Source organism: Pseudophryne corroboree, chromosome 3 (assembly GCF_028390025.1).
Source record: "Pseudophryne corroboree isolate aPseCor3 chromosome 3, aPseCor3.hap2, whole genome shotgun sequence".
NCBI lineage: Eukaryota > Metazoa > Chordata > Amphibia > Anura > Myobatrachidae > Pseudophryne > Pseudophryne corroboree.
Window position 1 is genome coordinate 711,393,407 of NC_086446.1, and position 24,828 is coordinate 711,418,234.

General features: G+C 43.8%; 1 protein-coding gene across 1 annotated transcript in view; it reads left to right on the forward strand.

The window, feature by feature from the left end:
- LOC135056671 (alpha-2-macroglobulin-like) overlaps positions 1-24,828 on the forward strand; it is a 331,440-nt gene that overhangs the window by 193,450 nt on the left and 113,162 nt on the right. Inside the window, exons 19-22 of the mRNA XM_063962121.1 lie at positions 74-299; positions 6,381-6,507; positions 8,392-8,513; positions 12,698-12,758. Of these exons, the coding sequence (XP_063818191.1) occupies positions 74-299; positions 6,381-6,507; positions 8,392-8,513; positions 12,698-12,758 (536 nt within the window). The remainder of the gene's footprint in view (positions 1-73; positions 300-6,380; positions 6,508-8,391; positions 8,514-12,697; positions 12,759-24,828) is intronic.

Sequence of the window (24,828 nt, forward strand, 5' to 3'; positions counted from 1 at the left end):
AATAAACATATTTTTGAAAAAAATATAATTTCCTATATACTGCACTAATGTAGTTTTTCTTTATTTTACACAGAGACTCTGGCAGTGCTGAGCTCCACCACAAGGCCCCAGACACCATCACAGACTGGAATGCAGGAGCCCTATGTATGGGCCCCAGTGGATTTGGACTCTCTCCTTCTTGGTCACTGCGAGTTTTCCAGCCATTCTTTGTAGATCTCACTCTCCCCTATGCTGTGGTACGAGGAGAGACATTCACCCTCAAAGCCTCTGTCTTTAGCTATCTGAGGCAATGCATAAAGGTAAATGAGATAGCTAAGAGTACAGAATAATATCATGTGAACAAATCTCTGGCATTGTGTATGTTGCACAGTTACAGTACCTCCAGGCATACTGTATTGTGTGACCTGTTCACTCTAATGCTTAAGTATGTCAGACTTTATTATACAAGATGAGCTGGACTGTTTATTATGCAATATTGGGTGGTGCATCATCAGCATTTAAACTGTATAATTCCTACCACACAAATTTGCAATATAAACACTACCGTACATTGAAAACTGGCTATAAACAACTGTAAAATCCATGTGAAGTCTTTTGCTTGTTTCCTATTGATTTTTCTCTTTCATCCACTAGGGGACGCTGGAGTACTATACAGTAGGGGTGTGAAGCTTGCAACCGGAGGTGTGGCACAATCTAAAATTAGCATTGTCTGTACAGCCGGCTCCTCCCCCTTCACATCCCTCCTCCCTCAGTTTGAAAAATTGTGCCTAGGAGGTACAAGCACAAAAGGGAGCTCCTGCTCCATGAAGATTTATTTATTTATTTATTTATTCTCTTCATTTATGACTGGCCCAATCCCTCCTAACTAAAGGGAGGGTGCAGGTTTTATAAGAAAAAAACGGTAAATGCCCAATCCCACCTAAATGAAAGGGGGTGCAGGCTTTACCAGAAGAAAATGCTGCTTCCCCCTAATAAAAGGTGGACAAAATTCAGGATTGAGAGACAATGATTCCAGCTAAAGGGGTCTGCATCTCTATAAAGGCACCAACTGTGAGTACTGGTTGTTTTAAATTTGCCCCGCAGGAGTTGAAGTAAGTAAGTCCCAGCGTTAGGCTCATAGCGGCGGCCGGAAGATCCTCAGCCACAACTAACACTGTTGATTATGGCGGAGGGGAGATCACGGTCAGGGGCGCAGCAGGGAGCGCGTGCGCCTGGCCGGAGTTTCTACCAGAGTCAGAGTGAGGAGTCCCAGCGTGGGCCTGCAAAGAGGTACAGAGCCCCGTCGCAGCCGCGCATTTAGTACAAACTGCCGCATGGCGAACGGGTTCTGGGCGCATTACTCTAGCAAGGCTGCGTCCACAGATAGAAGATGTGACAAGAGGGGCACAGATAGCTGCTATTCCCTAACTACAGCGCTGAGACGTTATAGTGGCGTTTGCAGTACTCAGCGGCTCCCGGTCGTCTGGAGGGTACAGTGTTATGTTAGCTGTAGAGGTCACTGCAAAATTTCAATTGCGCCCATCTTAAAAAGATGGTGCAGGCGCCAAATAGGGTAAGGGGGGAGATACGCCCCCTATCATTAAGCAAACCAGTTGGATCAGGGGGAGGGATATTACACTTATAGTACTGAAAATGATCTCCTGTAATGTCATACAATTTTTAAGGTTATATTTTCAAGGGATTTCTATCAAAGGTTCCTGTGGAAAATAAAAGGAAGCAATGGTTCGTCAACCACAACATCAAAGCGGAATCAGAGTTGGATGTGCGTTGGGTTGCAGGACGGCTGGTATTAATTGAAAAAAACAACAACATTATTTTCTCTAAAAACCTTTTGATAACAAATTATACAGCCAGGTGAGTCCAGTTTACCTTTGCTTCCTTCATCCGGCGCTGTCTTTCTCTTCCTAGTTTAAAGGGTGAAAGCACTGCAGACTGGTCTGGGACGGGAGTTAGTCAACATGTCTAAAGCACCAACCAAGACCTATTATATTGGGGATCTCCAAGGAGATGGCGGAATCCTGCAAACAGCACTCTGAATGGGCTGCGGGATTCTCAAAGACGATGTAAGAATTTATCATCAGGTTAACGCCACCCGCGCAAGCAGTAACAACTGTGCGCAAGGCAGTTAAATGACTTCTTCCTATTGTACCAGAATAAGAGGAAGAGGAGGGTCTCAGATTTCCAGGGCTCCCAATATTTCTACGGCCTTTCTCCCCCTAGTTGAATAGGTGATAGTCAGGCTGAGTGGTATGTATACGGTAAGGTAAATGGGAACGCAATAATTACTTTGGTTGCTCAAAGAAATGTGCACTAAGGTTAACAGCCCTGGGGTGGGCGACTCTAAAAATGGGCACACAACCAGGGGGCAGTAATCCGCAAGGGTTAGGAAAACATACCCTGACATACACTGTATTTTAACATTTGAATATGGGCTGCAGGCCTTTCCAAAACAGAGAGTAATTCATAGTTAGAATGACTCCATTCGCAGGGGTATAACAAAATGGCCAGAAACGATAATGAGAACCCTTCCTACCCTACAGTAGGAGTGAAAAAAGGGTGCTGGCTCTCCCGTTAGAGGCGTAAACAACTAGAGGAAGCCAGTAAATGCTTCCAGACTCCTAAATACTGTTTTTACCTAGCGGAACATGTGTGGGAGTTAACCACTTGTACTTACAGGCTAAAAGGGACGTTAGCATCCCGATCTTGGCTATATCTCCCAATGGTTTCTGTGACTAACAGAATTTCGGATTCCACAGAAGGGGAAAGGATCCCATAACAATGGTGGGGTTTCACCTGCCTAGTCTGTTAATGGGACATTCTTTATTATTGCAGTCCCACTAAAAAAAAGTCGTAGGTAGGTTGCAATTGACATGACAATCCAACTTCTAGTTGCAAGATCTCACAGGGACCTGGGAGGTTCGTGTTTCGGTAAAAAGGATATAGTTACCGGGTTAGAAGGCGATTTACCTGGGAGGGGAAGCCTTCTTTTGGTCCAATTATTTTTGGTCAAGAGGAGTGAGATCATATCTCTGCCTACCGGGTATCATAGAAATATACCCATAGACAGTAGCAGTTATTCTGGTCCATTATTCACCTAGTTTAGTTCTTAGACTCGTGCTGGTGGAGTCTTGGATAAAAGAGACTATTCCCAACAGGCAGTAATCATGGCTCACCTTGAACCCCCTATGGGGGTAAGGGTTGGAAAGGTTTAGAGAGACCGAGTCTGGAAATTGAGAAGAGAAGTTTGTATCAACAGGTTTTATCTCCATAAATTAACGATAGATATTGACAACGCCTAAGCTGTCATTCCGTTCGAAGGCGTTACCGAAGACAATTCGGAAATTACTACACAACGGTTGCCTGTTGCCTAACGCATACCGTGTCCGCCCGTAATGCGTGAACCCCCAGGTTTGATACCCAGCGGGGAGCAAAATTATTAACATCCCTACTCACAGGGATCTCTTCAAATCTCGTTTGTCGTGCCCACAGATGGACTCAATCCAATCGGTCATTGCAGGCCTTGACCCGGAGGAGTCAGTGTCTTTGGACGTAAAGGGTGCATTCCTTCATATTCCGATTTGGACTCCTCACCAAGCATACTTAGAATTCGTACTGGTTTAAGATCATTGCCAGTTGGGGCCTTACCATTCGGTCTATCTTTAGCCCCAAAAATTTTTGCAAGGATCATGGTGATAAGGGTCGCAAGTTTGAGTAGGTTAGCGGTCACGATCGTACCTTGTCTAGATGATCTGCTGATCTAAGGCACCTTCCAAGAACAGCTGATATTTCTCACTCAACATGGATGGATTGTGATTTCCAGAAATACAACCTCATGCCAATTCAATGGATTCAATTTCCAGGTCTCATCTTGAAAACAGTACAATTGAGGGTAGCCCTACTAGAGGGCAAGATCCAGGACATACAGAGTCTGGTGGCTAAAGGACTACAGGCACAGACTGTTTCTCTACACCTGGGGTACAACTCCTCGGGAAGATGGTGCCATCTTTGGAGGCTCTGCAGTATAGCAGACTTCACTCCCAACCATTCCTCATTGCTCCGACTTCCACCGCACCTCCTTAATTTGGTGGTCGTTACACAGGAATCTCGCAGCAGGCAAGAGATTCGGCATTTGGGATTGGAGGATCCTAACAAAGGATGCCAGTCTCAGAGGCTAGGGTGCTGTCCTGCAGGAACGTCAGTTTCAGGGCAGATGGACGTTACAGGAGAGCAGACTACCCATAAGCATTCTCGAGCTGAGAGCGGTTTACAATGCGCTTCTCTTAACCGAAGACCTAGTCAATGCAGTCGGACATTGTCACAACGACGGCTTACATAAAGCGTCAAGAAGGAAATAAGAGCAGGATGGCGTTAAATTAAGCCACAAAGATCTTGTTGGGGGCAACGAGGCGAAACATCATCCTTTCTGCGGTGTTCATTCCAGGTGTGGAGAACTGGGACGCAGATTATCTCAGTCGCCTGGACATGCATCCAGGAGAGTGGTGCCTGCATCCACGGATTTTTGACACGGTGGTGAGGAGATGGGGTCTACCTCAAGTGGACCTAAGGGCGTCTCGGCAAAACCATCAGCTGCCCAGATATGTGTCCAGGACACGAGATCCAGCAGCAGACGGAGTGGACGCATTAACACGTCCATGGTGTTACAGGACGGTTTTACATTTTTCCACCTTTTCCACTCATACCCAGGGTTCTGAAGAGGGTGAAACGAGAACGAGTGTAGGCAATTCTATTCACACCAGATTGACCCACAGGAGTTGGTACTCTGGCCTGCGGGGGTTGCTAGTGGAAGATCTTTGGCGATTTCCTCAGAGAGAGGACCTGAGATGGCCGTTCTTGGTATCCCTCTGTTCCTTAAGATCTGGGTTCCAACACCCAGACCTGAACAGGCTGCGTTTAACGGCGTGGCTATTGAAAGCCAGATCTTAAGGAACAGAGGGATACCAAGAACGGCCATTCCTACGATGATTGCCGCTAGGAAGCCGGTCACAGCCATGCACTACTACAGGATTTGGAAGAGGTACATGGACTGGTGTCAAGAACGTGGGTGGAATTCGACATACTTCCACTTATCCAGACTTCTATTCTTCCTTCAGGCCGGTCTGGTTGTAGGAGTGAGGCTGGGCTATCTGAAAGTTAAAATTTCGTCTCTCTCCATCCTATTTCATCAGCGGTTAGCATCCTTGCCAGAGGTTCAAACCTTTTTACAGGGGGTTCTTTCGTCCTCCTACTGCACCATGGGACTTAAATTTGGTGTTGGAATTTCAGAGGTCACCAACTTTTGAGCCGTTAGCAAGAACAGACCTGAAATATCTCTCTTGGAATGTCACATTATTGCTTGCCTTGGCTTCGGCCAGGTGGGTTTCTGAGTTGGGACCCTTATCGTGTAAGAGTCCCTTTTTAATTTTTCCTGGGAATAGGGCAGAACTCTGTACAAGAGCAGATTTCCTTCCTAAGGTTGTTTCGGGGTTTCATGTATACCAGCCAAATTGTGGTCCCATCTTTCCAGGGTCTCGCAGTTGGGCACGTGTCCTTGGATGTTGTCCGAGCTTTATAGGTATACGTACAAGTTACGTCGTCCTTCAGAAAGTCGGACCATTTGTTTGTTCGTTATAATGGGCCTAAGACGGGTTGGCCAGCATCTAGGCAGTCTTTGTCTGAACAGGTTCCGGTTCAGACGGGTGCTTATACCACCCGATCAGTGGGTGCCTCATGGGCGGCTGCCAGAGGTGCTTCCACTACTCAACTTTGCGGAGCGGAGACGTAGGCCTCAGCCCACACGTTCGCAAAATTTTACAAGTTTGATACCTTTGCGTCCGAAGACTCTAAGTTCGGGCGTTTAGTTTTGCAGGCCACCGACAGCACTCCCTCCCTGGGGGATAACTTTGGGACGTCCCGTACTGTATAGGACTCCTGTGTCCCCTAGTGGATGAAAGAGAAAAGAGGATTTTGGTACTTACCGATAAATACATTTCTCTGAATCCTCTAGGGGACACTGGACGCCCGCCTCGGTGCTGTCAACCTGCTGTGTTCAAAGTTCTTGTTCAAACAGTTCGTACAAACGGCGTTAGTTTTTCGGTTACGAATTTCTTGGATGCTGTTTGAGAAGTTGTACGATTCGGTTCCTCGCCATGTGCTATAGTATCATGTCCTATTCTCTCAGTCAAATTTTCCAAACTGAGGGAGGAGGGATGTGAAGGGGGAGGAGCAGGCTGTGCAGACAATGCTAATTTTAGATTGTGCCACACCTCCGGTTGCAAGCTTCACACCCCTACTGTATAGGACTCCAGTGTCCCCTAGAGGATTCAGAGAAATGGATTTATCGATAAGTACCAAAATCCTCTTTTCTCTTTCTTCTTTCACAGGTACAGATCACCCTGCAGCCTACCCAAGAGTTACAGCAGGCACCATGTGCAGACTGTCAGTACAGCAGCTGCTTGTGTGCCGACGAGAGCAAAACCTTCTACTGGAACCTGAAAGCTTCTAAGCTGGGTACAGTCTGATTTTGAAGTAATGTCTTAGGCAATTGGTTGTCTCTATAACTATTATTGTTGACTGGTAGAAATTTTTGTGATACAGTATGTATGTGGTTAACATTTAAAACGCTTACCTGATATTCATTATTTATATCAATAAACCTTTATTGTCGGGGACTGTTTTTAAAAAAAAATATAATACATGGAGATAGGAAAGGGCTGAAACTCTTTTTCTTGTATTACCGGGCCCAGGTACTTTTCAGGGGGCGTGGCCTAACCACTGGAGGCGTGGCCCTGCACCAATAGAAAAATATAAAGAAAAAATAGTACTTTAAGCACCTCCTTGGCCACAGTGCCAGAGGCAGAACTCTGGGAGGCAACGGAGTCATCTGCCGCCGGGCTCCTGCTCTGAAGGGGGGCACCTCTCCTCCCATTCTGTGACACCATTGAATTAAGTTAATTGATAGCTGTCGCTGTCTTTTCAGTGGCCGACTTCCTCACTGGTCCCTGCACCTCACAAATCACACCCTCTTTATTATACACATTTTACAAGTGTCATACCCAGGATTAGAAACCACACCCTGTTACAGTGGAAGCAGACACCTTACTGATGAAGCTGTTTGCTCCTGTATAGGAAATATGAGAATTCTATCTATATGAAGATACTTCTCTGACAACTACACGTAACTTCATATAGTTATAATTCTCATGCTTCCTCTACAGGAGCAAATAACTCCATCAGTAAAGTGTCTGCTGTTAGTGTAACAGGTCATGGGTTCTAATCCTGGGTATTACTGCTAAGAAATGTGTCATTTAAAATAAAAGACAATTAAATGTATAAATACAGTATATACATTTTTTTTCAGAACACTACACACACACACACACACACACATATATATTTATTTTGATATAGGAAATAGGGGGGCACCAATATTTATCTTGCCTCCGGGCAACTGGGACAAACTTACGCCACTGCACAGTGCAGTCCAGCACACAGCAGTGTATGCGGTGCTGAGGCGAAGAGCTGCAGCTGCTGTTGCTAGGTAACGGGGAGATGATGACTTGGGCTCCTGCTGGACCCCTCCATCATACTTGGGCCAGAGTAAATAGTACCTCCCCCCTTCCCTTCCTTCTCGACACCTTTGATGATGTGTACACTTTACTATTACACAATGATAGTGTAGGTATTTTGAAAACATTTAGTTGTGTTTTAGGGGTCTATTTACTAAGCCTTGGATGGAGATAAAGTACCAGCCAATCCACTCCTAACTGACACAGGCTGGGTTTAAAAAATGGCAGTTAGGAGCTGATTGGCTGGTACTTTATCTCCGTCCACTTTATCTCCATTCAAGGCTTAGTAAATAGACCCCAAAGTGAGATGATGGTATCATCAGGGCCATAGGGAAGATTGTGCAAGTAGTACCACTGCTCAGGGTGCAGGGCCATAGGGTTATCACTGTTGCTGCCTTGTAGTCCTGGCATCTGGCTGGCATGTTAAGGGGCATCTGGTGGCTAGTAGTTATTCTGCCTCACTGTTGTGTGTAGAGCTGCCTGGGCTCCCGGCAGTTATACATTTCCTACTGCTGCCGGTCCCGCCCCCTCATGTGATACCATATGTTTGGGGGCGGGCCAATACAGGGCGACAGTGAGCTCTGCTCTGCCACTGGCAGTCCTGTACTTATTATCAGTCTGTTTGCAGCCTTTGTGTTTCCAACTAACCAACTTAGTAGTTTATTCTGATAAGATGTGATAAGAATTGACTCTTTTGCCAGTTACAATAAATAACACCTACAGGGATAGTCTACTGTATTTTACTTATACTGTACGTAGATTTTTTTTTTTTAGTATACACCATTTTTCTTACCGTACATATTTTGTCAACTGCACCCTTATGTAGGAAAGGTGAACATCACGGTGAGGACAGAGGCTGTGGACACAAAAGAGTTTTGCCAAAATGAGATAACGGTCGTCCCTAAGCAAGGCAGCACTGACACAGTCACTAAGCCCTTACTTGTGCAGGTCAGTATGCAGTGTTTAAATACGTATGTAATCTAGAAGGTCCATGCACCAATTATGGCCAAAATGCAAAGTTTATATTATAATGGTAAGAGTAAAGAAAAAAAAGATATAAAACTATACACAATAATGTAAAGTTCATTAAAAAAAAATATTAAATGATAAATACTGAATTTAAAGCGACAATCCTTTGAGGTTTGTTTAAGGAAAATAAAAATAATCTGACTGCACTGACTTGGAATAAATAAAATTTATATATATATATATATATATATACACACACACACACACACACACACATATATATATATATATATATATATATATATATATATATGCATTTTAGATTAGTTGATGAGGCTTCTCTTAATACCTAAAATCAACATATATTTAAAAAACATTTATTTTCCTATTTAGGAAAGCAACTAGCTATCATTTGACTAGCAACAGATTTGGCACAATAATTATAATATTAAATACATACTATTAGCACCAGCAATAGCAGTTTAGCAATTGATTTATCACAAGCTTCCTTCTCATTTCATTCAAGTGTGTTTAAAGTACAGGCTGTAGGTAGAATCTTTATATTTACCATTTCTCCTTTGTATTTTCATACTGTTACTAATGATGGATCATTCTGTGGATTTTCTGCAGTAACTTTAATGCCGTCCAAATTAACATAGCACAATGCCCCTTGCTTTGTGCAGACCGCACCCCCAAAACGGCGGCCAAAAGCCGCTGTGCCGCCCCTCCTGCCCAGCGACCGCCTCTGCCTGTCAATTAGGCAGAGGCGATCGCTAGGGAACGACGGCCTTCGGCAGTCCGGCATGCGCCGGCGCACTGCGGCACCGACGCATGCACAGTACTGACCCGATCGCACTGCTGCGATAAACTGCAGCGAGCGATCGGGTTGGAATGACTCCCAATATGTATTGTGCACAGAGGCTTTGAAAAGTCCCCCTGAGCTTGATTTTCTCTGTGATGTCATCCCCCTCTTTCTTTACTTCAAAGTTGAAAGTAAAGTGTCTGTAATTGCTCCTACATTGTATACATGGAAATTGATGTGTAATATTCATGTGTATGCAGAGTTGTATGTGTTTTTATGGTTTACCTGCCTGTTATCCATATGCTTAATTGAAAATGATCATCATCATCAAGGCACGCATACACCAGTCTGTACTTAGTGCAAATTATATGACTGGAAACAGGTATATTCACACTTTCATAAAGTCTGCATTTCCCACTCTTTCTGAACTTTACATACATGAGAATGGTTTGATTTATTGTCAACATTCAACACGCTGACATCAGTATATTAAGGGGGAGATTCAAATATTTGAAAAGTCAGTTGGGAGTCTGTTTTTTCCTATCTAATAGACAGGAAAAAACAGCCGCCCAACCAACTTTTCAAACATTTGAATCTCCTCCTAAGACTGACGAAATGTCAACACCCTAAGCCTATCCCTAATGCTAATGTTGACGTTTAATAAATCAACATACTGTCCATGCTGACATTTTCCAGGTGTGTTAAAGATAAATGTGTTATATACATTTTTCACTACTGGGTGGTACATAGGGGCCCTTATAAACTTTTGCCTTGGAACCTACAGTTATCTACTTATACCCCTGTACCTGCTCATTGTAATGTGGTATTAAATAAAACTGGATAATTTTACATAATATGAACTGAGGCACTGTAATGTGGCACAATCTGAAGTGGAGTCACTATAGTGTAGCATAATATGAACTGGGGACACTATGTTATAATGTGAATTGTGGTTACTATGTGGCATAATGTGTACTGGCAACCCTACAATGTGACATAACGTGAACTAGGATTCTACTATGGTTCAGAAAATAGACTAGCACACTACTATGGGAGATTACATTGACTAGGGAACAACTATGAATCAGAAAGTGAACTAAGGCACTATTATGGAGTATAAAATGAATAACTGCTGCAGGGAGGTGTCTCTCTAGAAGCATTGGGAAAGGGCCACTTTAAAATGTTGCTGTGGGGTCCACAAATTTCTGGCTATGCCCCTGACTATTAATGTCAATATTGTTACTATAGACAAACATCAACACCTCAATATCACCCGATTATGCCTTTTCTTTGAGATGCAAAATGCGTAATACACTGCATATACTGTACTTGCTTCTGAAGAATGTGCAGTGTGAAAACACGCCAAATATACTCAGCAAACAGCCTTATGTCCAACTCCGCATCAGGACCTGACTGCGTATGTATCTGAAAGCTATGCAATATGTTTTGTGTCTGCTTCATTCATTGTACAGGTTGAGTATCCCTTATCCAAAATGCTCGGGACCAGAGGTATTTTGGATATCGGATTTTTCCGTATTTTGGAATAATTGCATACCATAATGAGATCTTATGATGATGGGACCTAAATCTAAGCACAGAATGCATTTATGTTACATATACATCTTATACACACAGCCTGAAGGTCATTTTAGCCAATATTTTTTATAACTTTGTGCATTAAACAAAGTGTGTCTACATTCACACAATTCATTTATGTTTCATATACACCTTATATACACAGCCTGAAGGTCATTTAAGATAATATTATTAATAACTTTGTGTATTAAACAAAGTTTGTGTACATTGAGCCATCATAAAACAAAGGTTTCACTATCTCACTCTCACTCAAAAAAGTCCGTATTTCGGAATATTCCGTATTTTGGAATATTTGGATATGGGATACTCAACCTGTAGCATACTCCCCTTATCTTTACCCCATCGGTTGCATAAAGGGTATTTAACTTCCTATTTAAAGAAACCAAACATTATAGGTGAGATTGTAGCGTAAATATATCACATTGATTTCAAAAGACAACAAGGACATATTACTGTAATTATGAAAAGAAAATATGACTTTTCTTTGATAAGAGGTACTTGCTTTCAGTTCGTCACTACAGTGTATTCTAGCTGTAATTAGCGAATAGATATAATTTCACGTCCTTTTTTTGTACACTAAAATGTGTATCGTTCCATTTGAACATATTCTGCTAAATGTAAAAGAATGAAAGCTGCGAGAGGTTTTGACGTGTAAATTATTGCCGCTTTTAAAATACAGACAGACTCTCACTATGGGGGACATTTACTAAGCAGTGGTAAGAGCGGAGAAGTGAGCTCGTGGAGAAGTTGACCATGGCAACCAGTCAGCACAGAAGTTACATCTATAATTTGCATACTATAAAATGATACAGAGCTGCTGATTGGTTGATGGGGCAACTTCTCCACTGGCTCAATTCTCCGCTCTTATCACCGCTTAGTAAATGTCCCCCAAAGTCCTGAACCATCAGCAGCTGGCAGACTACATGACAGATTACATTTAGAACTTTATGTGTGAAACTAAAGTATACAAATATGATTCTCCATTTAGAACTATAATCCAGGTAAGATTTCTGTGTACATAATGTATATATGAATCATAATCTGGAATAGTTGGAACAAGGTTTCCAGATAATAATTTTTGTCCTGATTTAGCACATGCTTAGAATACACTAAATTTTATTTGTATATTTACTCTGTCTAGCCGCACAATTCCTTTCAGACGAACTTCCGCCTTACATTATTTAGCTCCTCTCTGTGATTGTAACTGAAATTATATCCAAACCGTAACAATTAATTAGAATACATGCTGGAGACTGGCAGACGGGATGCCGGCTGTTACTATATACCGACAGCGGCTTCCTGCCTGCCAGTATCCCACAGCGAGTCCGCTTGCCATGCTTCGGGCCCGTTGGTGAGCTCCGCTCGCCAGTTTATATTCCAACTTGGATGGTAGCGTGAACCCACCACCCGAGTTGGAATACCGGGCTGCGGTTGGAATTCTGACCATCGGCATTTACCTGGATGTCGGGATTCTGGCGTTGATATCATGAACGCCGGCATCCCGACAGGCAATATATTAAACGCATCCCAATTAATGAATTTCTTTTTATCCCTATTAGTGGTTGTAACATTTTGGATAATATGCTTAAAAATAACAGATTCTCTATTATGTAATTGGATTATGTCAATATGAAAATCTCTGATGCTTGTTTGTTAATGCTTATACTGTAGTACTGTAAGTGTAAATAAATTAGCTTAAATACAATGTGCTATAGATGCCATATACCGTATTAAGTCATCTTGTTTTATTTGTTGGTGTCCTTAGCCTGGAGGTGTCCTGGAGGAAAAGTCCCACAGCTCTCTTCTTTGCATCCAAGAGGGAGAAGGTGAAGTATTATTATTATTAGTAGTAGTAGTAGTAGTAGTAGTAGTAGTAGTAGTAGTAGTAGTAGTAGTAGTAGTAGTAGTAGTAGTAGCAGGGGCGGATACAGAAGAAAATGAAAGGGGGAGCACCATGATAGTGGAACGGTAATAGTTATATTTACATGCACCTAAGGCATGCGTGCTCCCAGATAAGGGGTGTGGTATCACAGGGGGTGTGGCCTCACAGAATACACCATCAGGCAATGGTACTGATTGGCTGTAGGAGCCCAACCCTGCTGGTTTATTGACAGTGTTTCACCCTGATGAAAAGGCTGATTGGGCCTTGAAATGTTGGTCACTGGTTCCATTAGTTATGGGAGCCTGGAAGGCACCCCAGCACAATATAATTATTATAGTTTTTAGTGTTGGCATAGTGCGATGGATCGATACCATAGGTGTGCAGCGGGAAGTCTTATAGATAAAGTATCACCTCAGGAGTTACCTTGTATACAGACAGAACGAGACTTGAGATGTATATCTTCTTTATATAGTACTGAATAGCAGGATCAATATAACAACAAGTTTCAGTATCATCAGCTCATCTCCTTTTCTTCAGAGACTTTTCTAGAACACACATGTGAGGTAAAACAAACAAGTACAAACATATGCAACAGACAAACACTACACCTCTGTAAGTATACAGCGTCATCTGCTGCCCCTGTACGGTGTCAAAGTCAGAAAAATATCTCTATACACACTGCCATATTTGCACCTCAGACAGGTCCGTGCTGCGCATGCGTACGCTCTCCCGTACGTGCGCATACTCACAGTCGCGGGCACCCGCAGGTGCACGGTATGCGTATTTACGGTAGAGTTTATGTGATCGTAGCGTGCGACTCATTCGTTACATATTTTCACTATATAATGTATTTTGTAGATCATGGTCCCTTTGATAGATTCAGAAAGTTTAGTTAACATAGCATGTTCCTGAACAGAGAGATCCCTCTTTGTATTGTACGAAGGGTCTAACAGGGGTCATACAGTGGTGTTTGGTACCCATCGGAAGAGTATTTAAATAGCAATATTCCGGTGTTGGTTTGGAGCGAATTAATCGCTCGTGCGAATAGTTATGGACATAAGAAGTTTATGTCCATTTACTATTATTTGTTCTTATTTAGTCATGCGGCGGGAAACCCAGTATCCCACCCACCTGAACAGTTGGAAGCAGTCACAGCCCACCTGTATGAATCAACCTATGACCTTTTGTTATAATGCGAAGCCGAATTCCTGTGTCCAATGAACAATGAGATTGTAGGGACCATTGAATTGTATTGTGTGTGGGGCATAAATAGGCAGGCCGACCATATCCAGGTCACTCTCTTCAACGGTTCTCATTGCTGATAATCGGGAGCTGGATATCGAGGCGCATGCGATCGTTTCCCTTTGTGCGTAAGTGTTTCTCCGCAATCATATTGATCTTCTTGTTATTCTGAGCCAATCTCTCTCTCTCTCTCTCTCTCTTCTTCTCTTTCTCTCTTATTTTCCCTTAAATAGTATTGTATTGTATTGTATTTCCTGTGTAGTTATCTGGTTAGGTAGTCTATGTTATATTGTAGTGTATGACTTGTATTGTGTTTAATTATTTTGCAAGTATATCATTCATAATATATATATTAGGCGTTGGACCCTGAGCACGGTATCTGTGTATTTCTTATAGTGTTAAGTATTCTTAGAGCGTCGGTGACGCTCGAACAGATTTAAAGGTAATAAGGTTATACTGTGTTGCATTTACACTCTATCATTACACTAAGGTTTTACTGCACAATACACTGTTTATGGTTTAGATACAAAGGTTTAATATTGTGAGCGTCAGCGCCGCTGGTGATCTCCTCGTGGTCCCGAGCGTCCGCTACGCTATAGCGAATCATTACGTTATTCAGCAGCCAATAGCGTGCCTGCCTGTGATCCCTTGGCCGTGAGCGAACGTGACGCTTGAGCGTCTCGACTACGGCTAAGCGATTGTTACGCAACGTGCGTACCCTTACGGTACTTCATACGTAGGTAGCGTACAGTGTTCTTAGACCTCATAAAGGGTATTATATACGATAAATATTTAGCTTTATCAATTGGCGGCTCGCCCGTCCTTCACATATCTGCAATAGGTAGATACAGCAGACATTATCCATCAGCAAAGGGCGGGAGGTTATATTCCTCGTAGTGCTGTCGGGATAAGTGTCTGCTTCTCTTAGTAAAGGGTGCTGAAGGAATCCGGGAACCGGAGGTAAGAACAAAACAATAGTGTCTTTTTAAAACTGTTTGTTTTTTTCTGTCTTGCGTACACACGCACGCACACATATATATCTACATTTCCTTTTCATTTGTGTATTTTCGTATGTCACTCTCCTGTTTGCCAGTTCTATAGTTGATAAACGTGCTAAGAGAGATTTGTCGCTATTTCATAGTTTAAGAGTAAAGGTAACATAGTTAAAGAATAGACAAACACACAGTTTTGCCTGGGAGATAAGGCGAAGTCAGTGTGGTGTGCGGTAGATGATCAAGGATCATCTACATTGATAAACATATAAATTGTGTTACGGTGGATCTTTATTTTGCGTACGCGTGTCTCTAACAAAGGACTGAGATTTGCGTACGTAAACCAAAGGCCGACGCACGCAGCGTATATCACGCAGCGGAGCGTCCGGGTACGCCCACGTAACTCAAATCACAAGTTTTTTTTCCTTTTTCCTCTTCCTCTCAACGCGATAAGTAGAGCAACGCGGTAAATAACGCAAGGCGATAAATCGCGCAAATCTATTTTAACATTCGAAATTTAAATTAACAGATCCTTCTCCTAATTGGTAACACATCTGGTCTAAAGAAAAATTTCTGCGCAGAAATAGAAATAGAAACAAAAGTGTATATGCGGTGAGTGATTGTTTGTTTTTACAATTTTTGAGGTTGAACCACAAGAAAAGTCGAGTACTCGTGAGGTACATGCGTGTAAGTGACGTACATGGTGGCTAGGGAGGCATCCCTGGTTAAAACATACAATTTGAGCATTAGAGTGTAGCAGACCAGGAGGTCATACTGTAACAGACCAGGAGGTCATAGCAGACCAGCAGGTTCAGGTACAGCAGACAAGGAAGTCCGCTATACAGTCCACAGGCACAACACCAAGAAAGGGTTGGTGCAACACCCATATAGGCCATACAAGCTCTGGCTTAAGGAATTCGCAGCCGTAATTTTCGATTCCGTTGGTCGCTCATCACATAAGATTAGTTGCTTATGTACTGAACGATTGTACCGCACGTAATTGTGTACACTAGTTAGTAATCTGACCTAGTACCATTAGAGTAAAGGGGTCACAAACGCTATTTGTACATTCTAACGTGATTTGTGTAATTTTTTTTATTTTAAGGGAGGTTCGCTGCTCACTCAGGAACTATCCAACAACCAATAGTTACTGGAAAGAGTAAGTGTTCTTCGGATCACCCTCGCAGGTTCCAGTAAATAGAGGTTCAGGTCGCAGGGGCCCTGGGTCGAGTACGCCAGCACCATATCGGTGTGATCAGGTCGTATTGGTCGGCGTGGGCGAGTGAGTGGGGTACTCGGTAAACCGCCACCGTCAGCCTATTTTGAACATTTGGTTTGCGTAAGGGTTGGCTGAATAAAGCAACACTTTCGAACTATGGGGGCCACTAGTTCAGGTAGGGGGCGATCAACCTCGGTTCGGGTTGATTCAGTGAACCGACCAGTTGGGTCGGCAAGGTACGTAATGTGTGAGAAATATGGAAGTCACACAGAAGCTTTATGTGATGAATGGGAGAGAATGACAGTACATGACGGGGAGAAATTCCCAAGAGTAGGTAGCTTCAGCTCAGAAGTGTTACAAAATTTAAGGAGGAGGATATGTCTCATTAAATCAGCAAAGAGACGAATCAAACATTACGATTATTTGCAGTTGTGGCAACAGGAAGGTGACATACAGAGAGGATTGGCTCAGGCGGCGGGATCTGGCTCTATCAGAAAACTGATCGCCACGGCCCCACCGCCACCATATATATCGGGAGAAAAATTGGTTGCGGAGAATGACGCATTAAGGTGTAACAAACAAACACTTAGCAACTGTGTAAATGTTAAAGAAAATGTTAACCAATTAACCAATGCAAGTATTAACCCGTGCAAGTTGTTCCCTGTTTTGAACTTTCCTCAGGAGTGTGATCAAGAGGACGAATCGGCAACAATTTCAGCGCTCTCTCTAGCAGCCACCATAGCAGAGACCACAGTAGGCACAGCTCCACCCCCGAGATTAGTAACAAAGGCCCCTAGCGGAGGGATAGGTGAGGTCGTATCAACGGGTAAGTACGGCACCATACACTATGCTGAAACTATTTCACCACAGCTTGTAGAATCTACACAGAATGAGGTTGTTAGAGTTAATCCCGTTAGAGTAATAGCAGTGCCAAATGGGAAAACAGACACATCAGGAGCCACTCCCATTAGGAACATTGCCATGTACAGCCCATTTTCCCGAATGGAATTAAGGACCATAGTGTCTGAATTCCCTGACCCTAGAAAAGACTTAGTTGCCAGCCAAAAATACATCAGAGACCTAGGTAACACTGTAGAGCCCAACAATAAAGACTGGCAGATATTGCTGAGAGCATGTTTACCCTCAAATGTCGACGCAGCTCAATTTTTAGCTGACTGTGGATTAGATCAGGATGTACCTCTTACAGATGTGTACAACAAAGACAATGTAAAAAGAATAAGCTTACAGTTAAAAGTATTTCCCAGCGGTAGTTAAATGGAACAAGATATTCTCCATTAAACAGAAGGAGTCAGAGACAGCTGCAGAGTATTTTCACAGAGCATTATCAGAAATGGCAAAATACACAGGCATAGAGGACATTAAAACAAACATAAACCATCGAGAAGTAGCAGTATCGGTACTGATGGATGGTTTAAAAGAGTCATTGAAGACTAGGGTACAGACCACACAACCATGTTGGTGAGGTCTGTCTGTGGCTACTTTGAGAGAGGCTGCTATTGATCACGATAGGAACATCACCAGACATAGGGAACAACAAGGTGATAAATTAATGTCAGTAAGTATACAGGCCCTGACCACAAGGCAGCCTTTGTTTATATCACCGAACCCTGTGGGTAAGTCAAGTGTGGTTACTTGTTATTCTTGTCATAAACAGGGACACATGGCACGAGATTGTAGAGTAAAGAATTCACGAAACTCATACCAACCCCCTAGACAACGACACGACACACGACATTGGGATCAGGGTCCGCAGAAACGGAGTTATGAGCCACATACAGGGGAAACAAAAAGATACCCCCCGAACAGAGACTGGCACACCTCTGGTAGTTCCCAACTAACTCCATCACAAATAGTTGCTGCCAGCGGGATCCAGGGAGGTCACCATGCCCAATAGGGGTGTGGCCATACCTGTAATCTGCAGCCAGTAAAATTGATTGCAAGCCTTGGAAGTGAACCCGAAATTGCAATCAACGTAGCTGGTAAATCATTAAACTTTCTTGTAGATACGGGGGCGGCCAAATCAGTGATCAATTCGACAGTGGGCATGAGAACCACTGGTAGGACAATTCCAGCCGTGGGAGTAACAGGAGTAGTCCAGCATTACCCTGTTAGCAAACCAGCAGAGATTACAATAGGGCCTTTACATACCAAGCATTCCTTTTTGCTGGCTGCATCGGCACCGACCAATCTCCTGGGTAGAGACTTACTGTGTAAAATGGGGTGCGTCATTTATTGTACTCCTGAAGGTGTATTCTTGGACATACCTGAGAATCACGCTCAGGAAGTACGAGACATGTTAGACTCCCCATCAAAATTAATGTCACATACCATTATGACAAATAGGACTCCATCCCAAGTAGAAGAAATGACATCTCAGATACCAGAGTCACTTTGGACTAAAGATGGACAGGACACTGGATTAATGGCAAACGTAGCTCCGGTAGTTGTACAAGTAAAAGATGGTAGGATAGCTCCAAAAATCCCACAGTACCCTCTGAAGCCAGAGGTGGAGTTAGGAGTTTACCCAGTAATAGAGCGCTTGCTACAAGAGGGCATTCTGGTAAGAACGTCCAGCACTGCTAATAGTCCCATCTTCCCTGTTAAAAAGAGTGGGGGGAGGGGTTACAGGCTAGTGCAGGATCTAAGGGGGATTAACAAAATAGTTGAGAGTCAGTTCCCCGTAGTGCCAAATCCAGCTGTCATCCTAATGCAAATCCCTCCCACTGCGAAATTTTTCACTGTTATTGACCTCTGCTCCGCTTTCTTTTCGGTACCTCTGCACCCTGACAGCCAATATTTGTTCGCATTTACATACAGAGGAGTCCAATACACATGGACTCGATTACCCCAAGGATTCATAGATAGTCCAAGTATATTTTCTCAGGCTTTGCATGATTGTTTACAGTCTTTCCAACCAGACAGTGGATCAGTATTGATACAGTATGTGGATGATTTACTGCTGTGTTCAGATTCACTGGAAGCGTCCCTGAAGGATACGAAACAGCTCCTGTTTCATCTTTCAGACACAGGACACAAGGTTTCCAAAGACAAGTTGCAATTATGCCAGACTAAGGTAAAATATTTGGGACACTGTCTAACACAAGGACTGAGACACCTGACCGCGGATAGAATTCAAGCAATTAGAGACATGACTCTGCCACAAACCCAGCAGCAGATCAGAACATTTTTAGGAATGTGTGGGTATTGCCGTAATTGGATCCCAGGATTTTCCATTTTAGCGTTACCTTTGCAGGAGATGGTCTCCTCAAACAAACCTGATCGGATTTCGCATACAGACGAGTCTGAGACAGCATTTGAGAGACTTAAACAGTGCCTAACGCAGGCACCAGCATTAGGTATGCCAGACTATGGGAAACCCTTTGAGCTGTACGGAACAGAAAGTGCTGGTTGCGCGGCAGGCGTACTAACCCAAAAGCACGGTGATGCCAGCAGGCCGGTAGCATACTACAGCGCTCAGCTAGACACGGTAGCGCGATCCCTCCCCACATGCTTGCGAAGCGTTGCTGCGATAGCATTACTAGTAACGAAAAGCGAAGACGTCGTGCTAGGTCACAACCTCACAATTCATACACCACATGCAGTGTCAGCCTTGTTAAATTCTGCCCAAACCAGGCACGTCTCATCAGCGCGGTTTACAAGATGGGAATTGGCACTAATGGCCCCCGTAAACATCACCATAAGGAGATGCAGTGCATTAAATCCTGCAACATATCTCCCAGGTGTGTCTGGACAGACACAAAGGGTGGAGGATGAGAGCGATGGGGAAGGAGGATTTAATACAAAGGAAGACACTCATGATTGTATGGAATATTTGACCCAAAATTTTACCGCAAGGCCTGACATCAGTGACAACCCACTGGAAGATGTAGAACTTACGTTCTACACGGACGGTAGTTGTCATAGACAGTCAGACTCGGGAGACTTGTGTACTGGATACGCAGTCGTAGATGACCAAGGCACCATAGAAGCGGAACCGCTAGGCCCACCTCACTCAGCCCAGGTTGCTGAACTGGTCGCCCTAACCAGAGCATGTGAATTGGCTAAGGGAAAATCAGCCATTATCTACACCGATTCTAGATACGCATTTGGGGTAGTCCATGATTTCGGAGCCCTATGGCGTCTCAGAAATTTCATGACGGCAGCTGGTACACCGGTAGCGCATGCAGCTCATATAAAAAGGCTTCTAACAGCGATACAGGAACCCGACAGAGTGGCTGTTATCAAGTGTAAAGCACACACATATAGCCCGGACCCAGTATCACTTGGTAACAGCCGAGCAGACGAAGCTGCTAAGTTAGCAGCTGCTACCCCCAGACAGACAGACACCACACAACTGATGGTATTTAATACCATCAACACACAGAAGCTGTGTGAAATGCAAAATTTATGTTCCACACAGGAAAAGGCAGTCTGGAAGGCAAAAGGATATGGCCAGGAGTCCTCAGGACTCTGGACGGATGGACAGGGTAAACCAGTGGCCCCCAGAGCATACCTCCCATGTTTAGCTGAAGCAGCTCACGGGCTGACTCATCTGGGCAAGGAAGGGATGTGCAAGTTGGTAAGAGCATATTGGTGCGCCCCAGGATTGTCATCTCATGCGAGTAAAAGAGCAATGTCATGCCTTACCTGTTTGAGAAAGAACATCGGAAAGACAATACCTACAGAACCATCTCATATCCCACCTGCCGGCGGCCCTTTCCAAGTAATACAGATTGACTTCATTCAATTACCCCCTTGTCGGAATTTGAAATATGTACTTGTTTGTATAGATGTTTTCTCAAATTGGGTCGAAGCATTTCCTGCGGCCACAAATACCGCTATGTTTACTGCTAAGAAAATTGTGCAGGAATTTGTATGTAGATATGGTATCCCTAGAATAATCGAAAGTGATAGGGGTACCCATTTTACAGGTGATGTCTTTCAAGGAATGTGTAAGTTGATGGGAATTGATAGCAAGCTGCACACTCCGTACCGTCCACAGGCGAGTGCGAAAGTGGAAAGAGTGAACAGCACTATTAAAAATAAACTGAGTAAAGTTATGGCAGAGACAGGATTGACATGGCCAGAAGCTTTACCCATTGTATTGTACAGTATCAGAACCACTCCCAGGTCCCCTCTTAATCTGTCTCCCTTTGAAATCTTGTTTGGTCGACAACCACAAGTCATGATTGACCCTCAGGATGATTTGAAATGTAACAATGAAGTGACTGTAAAATACTTGATTAACATGAGTAAACAGTTAAGGAATCAAAATGATAATCTGAAGTTGGTGATTCCTGATTTACCAGATAGTAATTGTCATGACATTGAACCTGGGGATTATGTAATGATACGGAATTTTCTACGCTCAGGTTGCCTTATTGACAGATGGGAAGGACCATACCAGGTCTTATTGACTAGCACTACAGCATTGAAGGTTGCTGAGAGAGAGACTTGGGTTCATTCGTCCCACTGTAAGAAGGTTGCTGATCCAGAGAGGTCCCGTGATAAGGAACAGACGGTAGAGGTTGTATCACTGGAGTGTCTGTTCCAGGAGGATTGAGGCGGCACCTGAACGTTGAAAATCACAAGACCAAAAGCAGTTGTCGATCCCCTGTTCCCTTTTATTGTTTTTCTCCAACTTCCCATCCCATCTCCCTCAATTATTTTTTTCCCCCTTCTCATTCTTCTCCGTTTCCTCCTACAAGATGGACTTGCCCCAAGAGACTGTGATCCGGATTTTCCTGTTGACCATGATGTTGACCAGAGCAGTCTGTTCCGGCGAGAGTACCATGGAGGTCGAGAGAGGTTCTGGAATGGGTTCTGATGATAAAGATGGAGGCGTAGTTTTCCAAGAACAACTTAACCAACAAGTAAAGGCGAGTATCAGAAAACGATCCGATAGCATTGACCATAGAAGGAATTGTGAAGGATTGTTAGCTGAAGAAAACTGTATCTGTAGGCTCTGTAACAATGTCATTGAGGATGGGTGCATTAAGAAATGCCAATCCAGTTTTAATATCCATATGGACCGGCATCCATTGAGTGACTATCACTCCTTAGTGGGTAGTTTGTTAAACAAAACAGATTGTTGGGTATGCTCTCAAGTACCTCAAGGTTATAGCAAATCAGGGCTAGTACCATTTCCTTTAACGTTAGGGGAGGTACTTGAGTTAAGTGGTGGGAGACCGGTGGACAGGAGGTTTAATATCTCCAGCCCTCCTAGTTTGAAGCTCCACCAATACCATGTGGATAGGTCCCTATTATGTTTCAACATCTCCAATCCCCGAAAGCCGGGAAATTGGGAAGTGTCATGGAGTAACCAAACCATGACCTTTTCGCATAGAGCAGATAGAATGCCTACAGATACAGAGCTTATACGCCACATAGCCAGTAGAGGAAAATCTTTCCGGTATAGGTATACCTTAGGAAATAGGATTACGAGAGTTGGAGAGGTATCACCAGGATACTGTGCACATATCGTACAACCTGATACGTGTACTAAGCAGATGGAAGAATTAGGGTTAGGAGATTTCACGTGGAAGGTGTGTAATATGGTTATGTCCTACTCCGTCCCATATGTCCTCCCCGATGATGCATATTTCATATGCGGGAGGAAGGCGTATAAGTGGCTTGCCCCAAACTCTGAAGGATTGTGTTATATTGGAAAAGTACTGCCTGAAGTAATGACTGTAACACATGACAAAATGAAAGACATACACCGTGGTGCCCAAGCTCCTTATACTCACACCCATTACGAGCACGTTGTTAAAAGGCAACTGACAGAAAGGTTAGAGCATCCGGCCTCTGATCTGATCCATGAATCCACCGGGATTCAGGTTCTACTCGCGTTAGACTTCACTCGCACCGCTCGAGGAGTGATGAACTATAGATACATCTCTGCGCTTGCAAATTTGTTAGATAATATCACTGAAATGTATGATGACACGTTTAGGTACACTGGAAGAGAACTTCAAGCTTACAAACAGAACTGGTACAGCATAGAATGGTTCTCAATTACCTCACAGCAGTGACAGGCGGATATTGTGTCACACTGGCAACGCAATACGGCGTGAAATGTTGCACATATATTACGAATAGCACCGAGGATCCGGTCGAGGTCATAGACCAAAAGATGGACGATATTCTCCAACTGAAGTGGGAATTTCGCAAGAGACACAATCTCACTCTTGCTGCTGTAGGTAATGAGCTGACTGGTTGGGTGTCATGGTTGAACCCGCGAAATTGGTTTTCTGGTTTAGGAGAATGGGCTCAAGGAGTCATAATGGATGTTGGGAAGTTTCTCCTATGTATCTAAGGTGTTGTCATATCAATTGGTGTTATGCACACCAGTGCCTGCAGGAAAGTACTGGTGTCAGAACTGTTATGCACTCCAGTGTCTGCAGGAATGTACTGGTGTTTGAACTGTTATGCAAAACAAATGGACTCACAGACAAACTGGGGAATATGACATAACGTACACAGAAGGTGATAGGGTAACAAAATACACACAAAGTGAACAGGGAAGCCCAGAGGCTAAGGAACTGGGTATCTCCCTTGTATTAGAACTGCTCAGATGTAAAAAGCAAGATGTCGTGTTTTAATACGTAGAGAACCCGAAATGCTGTTGCTAAGGGCAACAGCAAAACCCTAAAGGGTTACCAACGGGTGTGGCAGTAAACTCCTTGGTCAGAGATGGAATGATAGACACAAGGAGAGTCTCCACAATCCTATTTCTCACTTGCAGTGCACAGGTTTTAGCTTACTGCCACTAAACTGACCCCTGACACCTAGCACAGTGAGACAGGATTAGACAGGCAAGTCTTAGAATACAGCCGCAAACTTGCTAGGTTCACAGAGTAGTAACAGAACCCCAGCAAGCTAAACGACTGACTCCAGTCTTACTGCTAGGTCTGGATTGGCAGAGTGTAATACCAAATCCCCAGGCCTATTTGCAGTAAGCAACAAACAAATACAAAGCTACACAGTACTGGCTAACTTTCATGAACTGACTAACCAACAAAGATTCAGCAGCATCTGCTTACCCTGAAAAGAGGCCTTATAAAGCAGGTGCTGTCCACGCCCCACTCAGACCTCACAGACTGTGAGCACAAAAACCAGCACCGGATCCCCTGCCGTGCACAGAGCCTATAACCACTGCACAGCAAAAGACCCGAACCGGAGTATCAGCTGCGCTCAGGTTACTCCACTAGCACTTGTCTCCCGGTTGCCATGACGACGTGTCAGCACAGGGCAGGAGACCCTAACAGTACCCCCCCTCTGACGAGGGGTCAAAGAACCCCTACCACCGGGTTTATCGGGGAACTGCGAGAAGAAAGAGCGTATCAGTCTGGGGGCATGAAGATCACAACTGCGCACCCACGACCGCTCCTCCGGGCCATACCCCTTCCAGTGCACCAAAAATGACAGCCGACCCCGAACCACCTTGGAGTCAAGAATCCTTTCAACAACAAACTCCCTCTGGCCACGTATCAGAAGAGGGGAGGGTCTTCCACTGGAAGAAGGATTACTAATCGCCC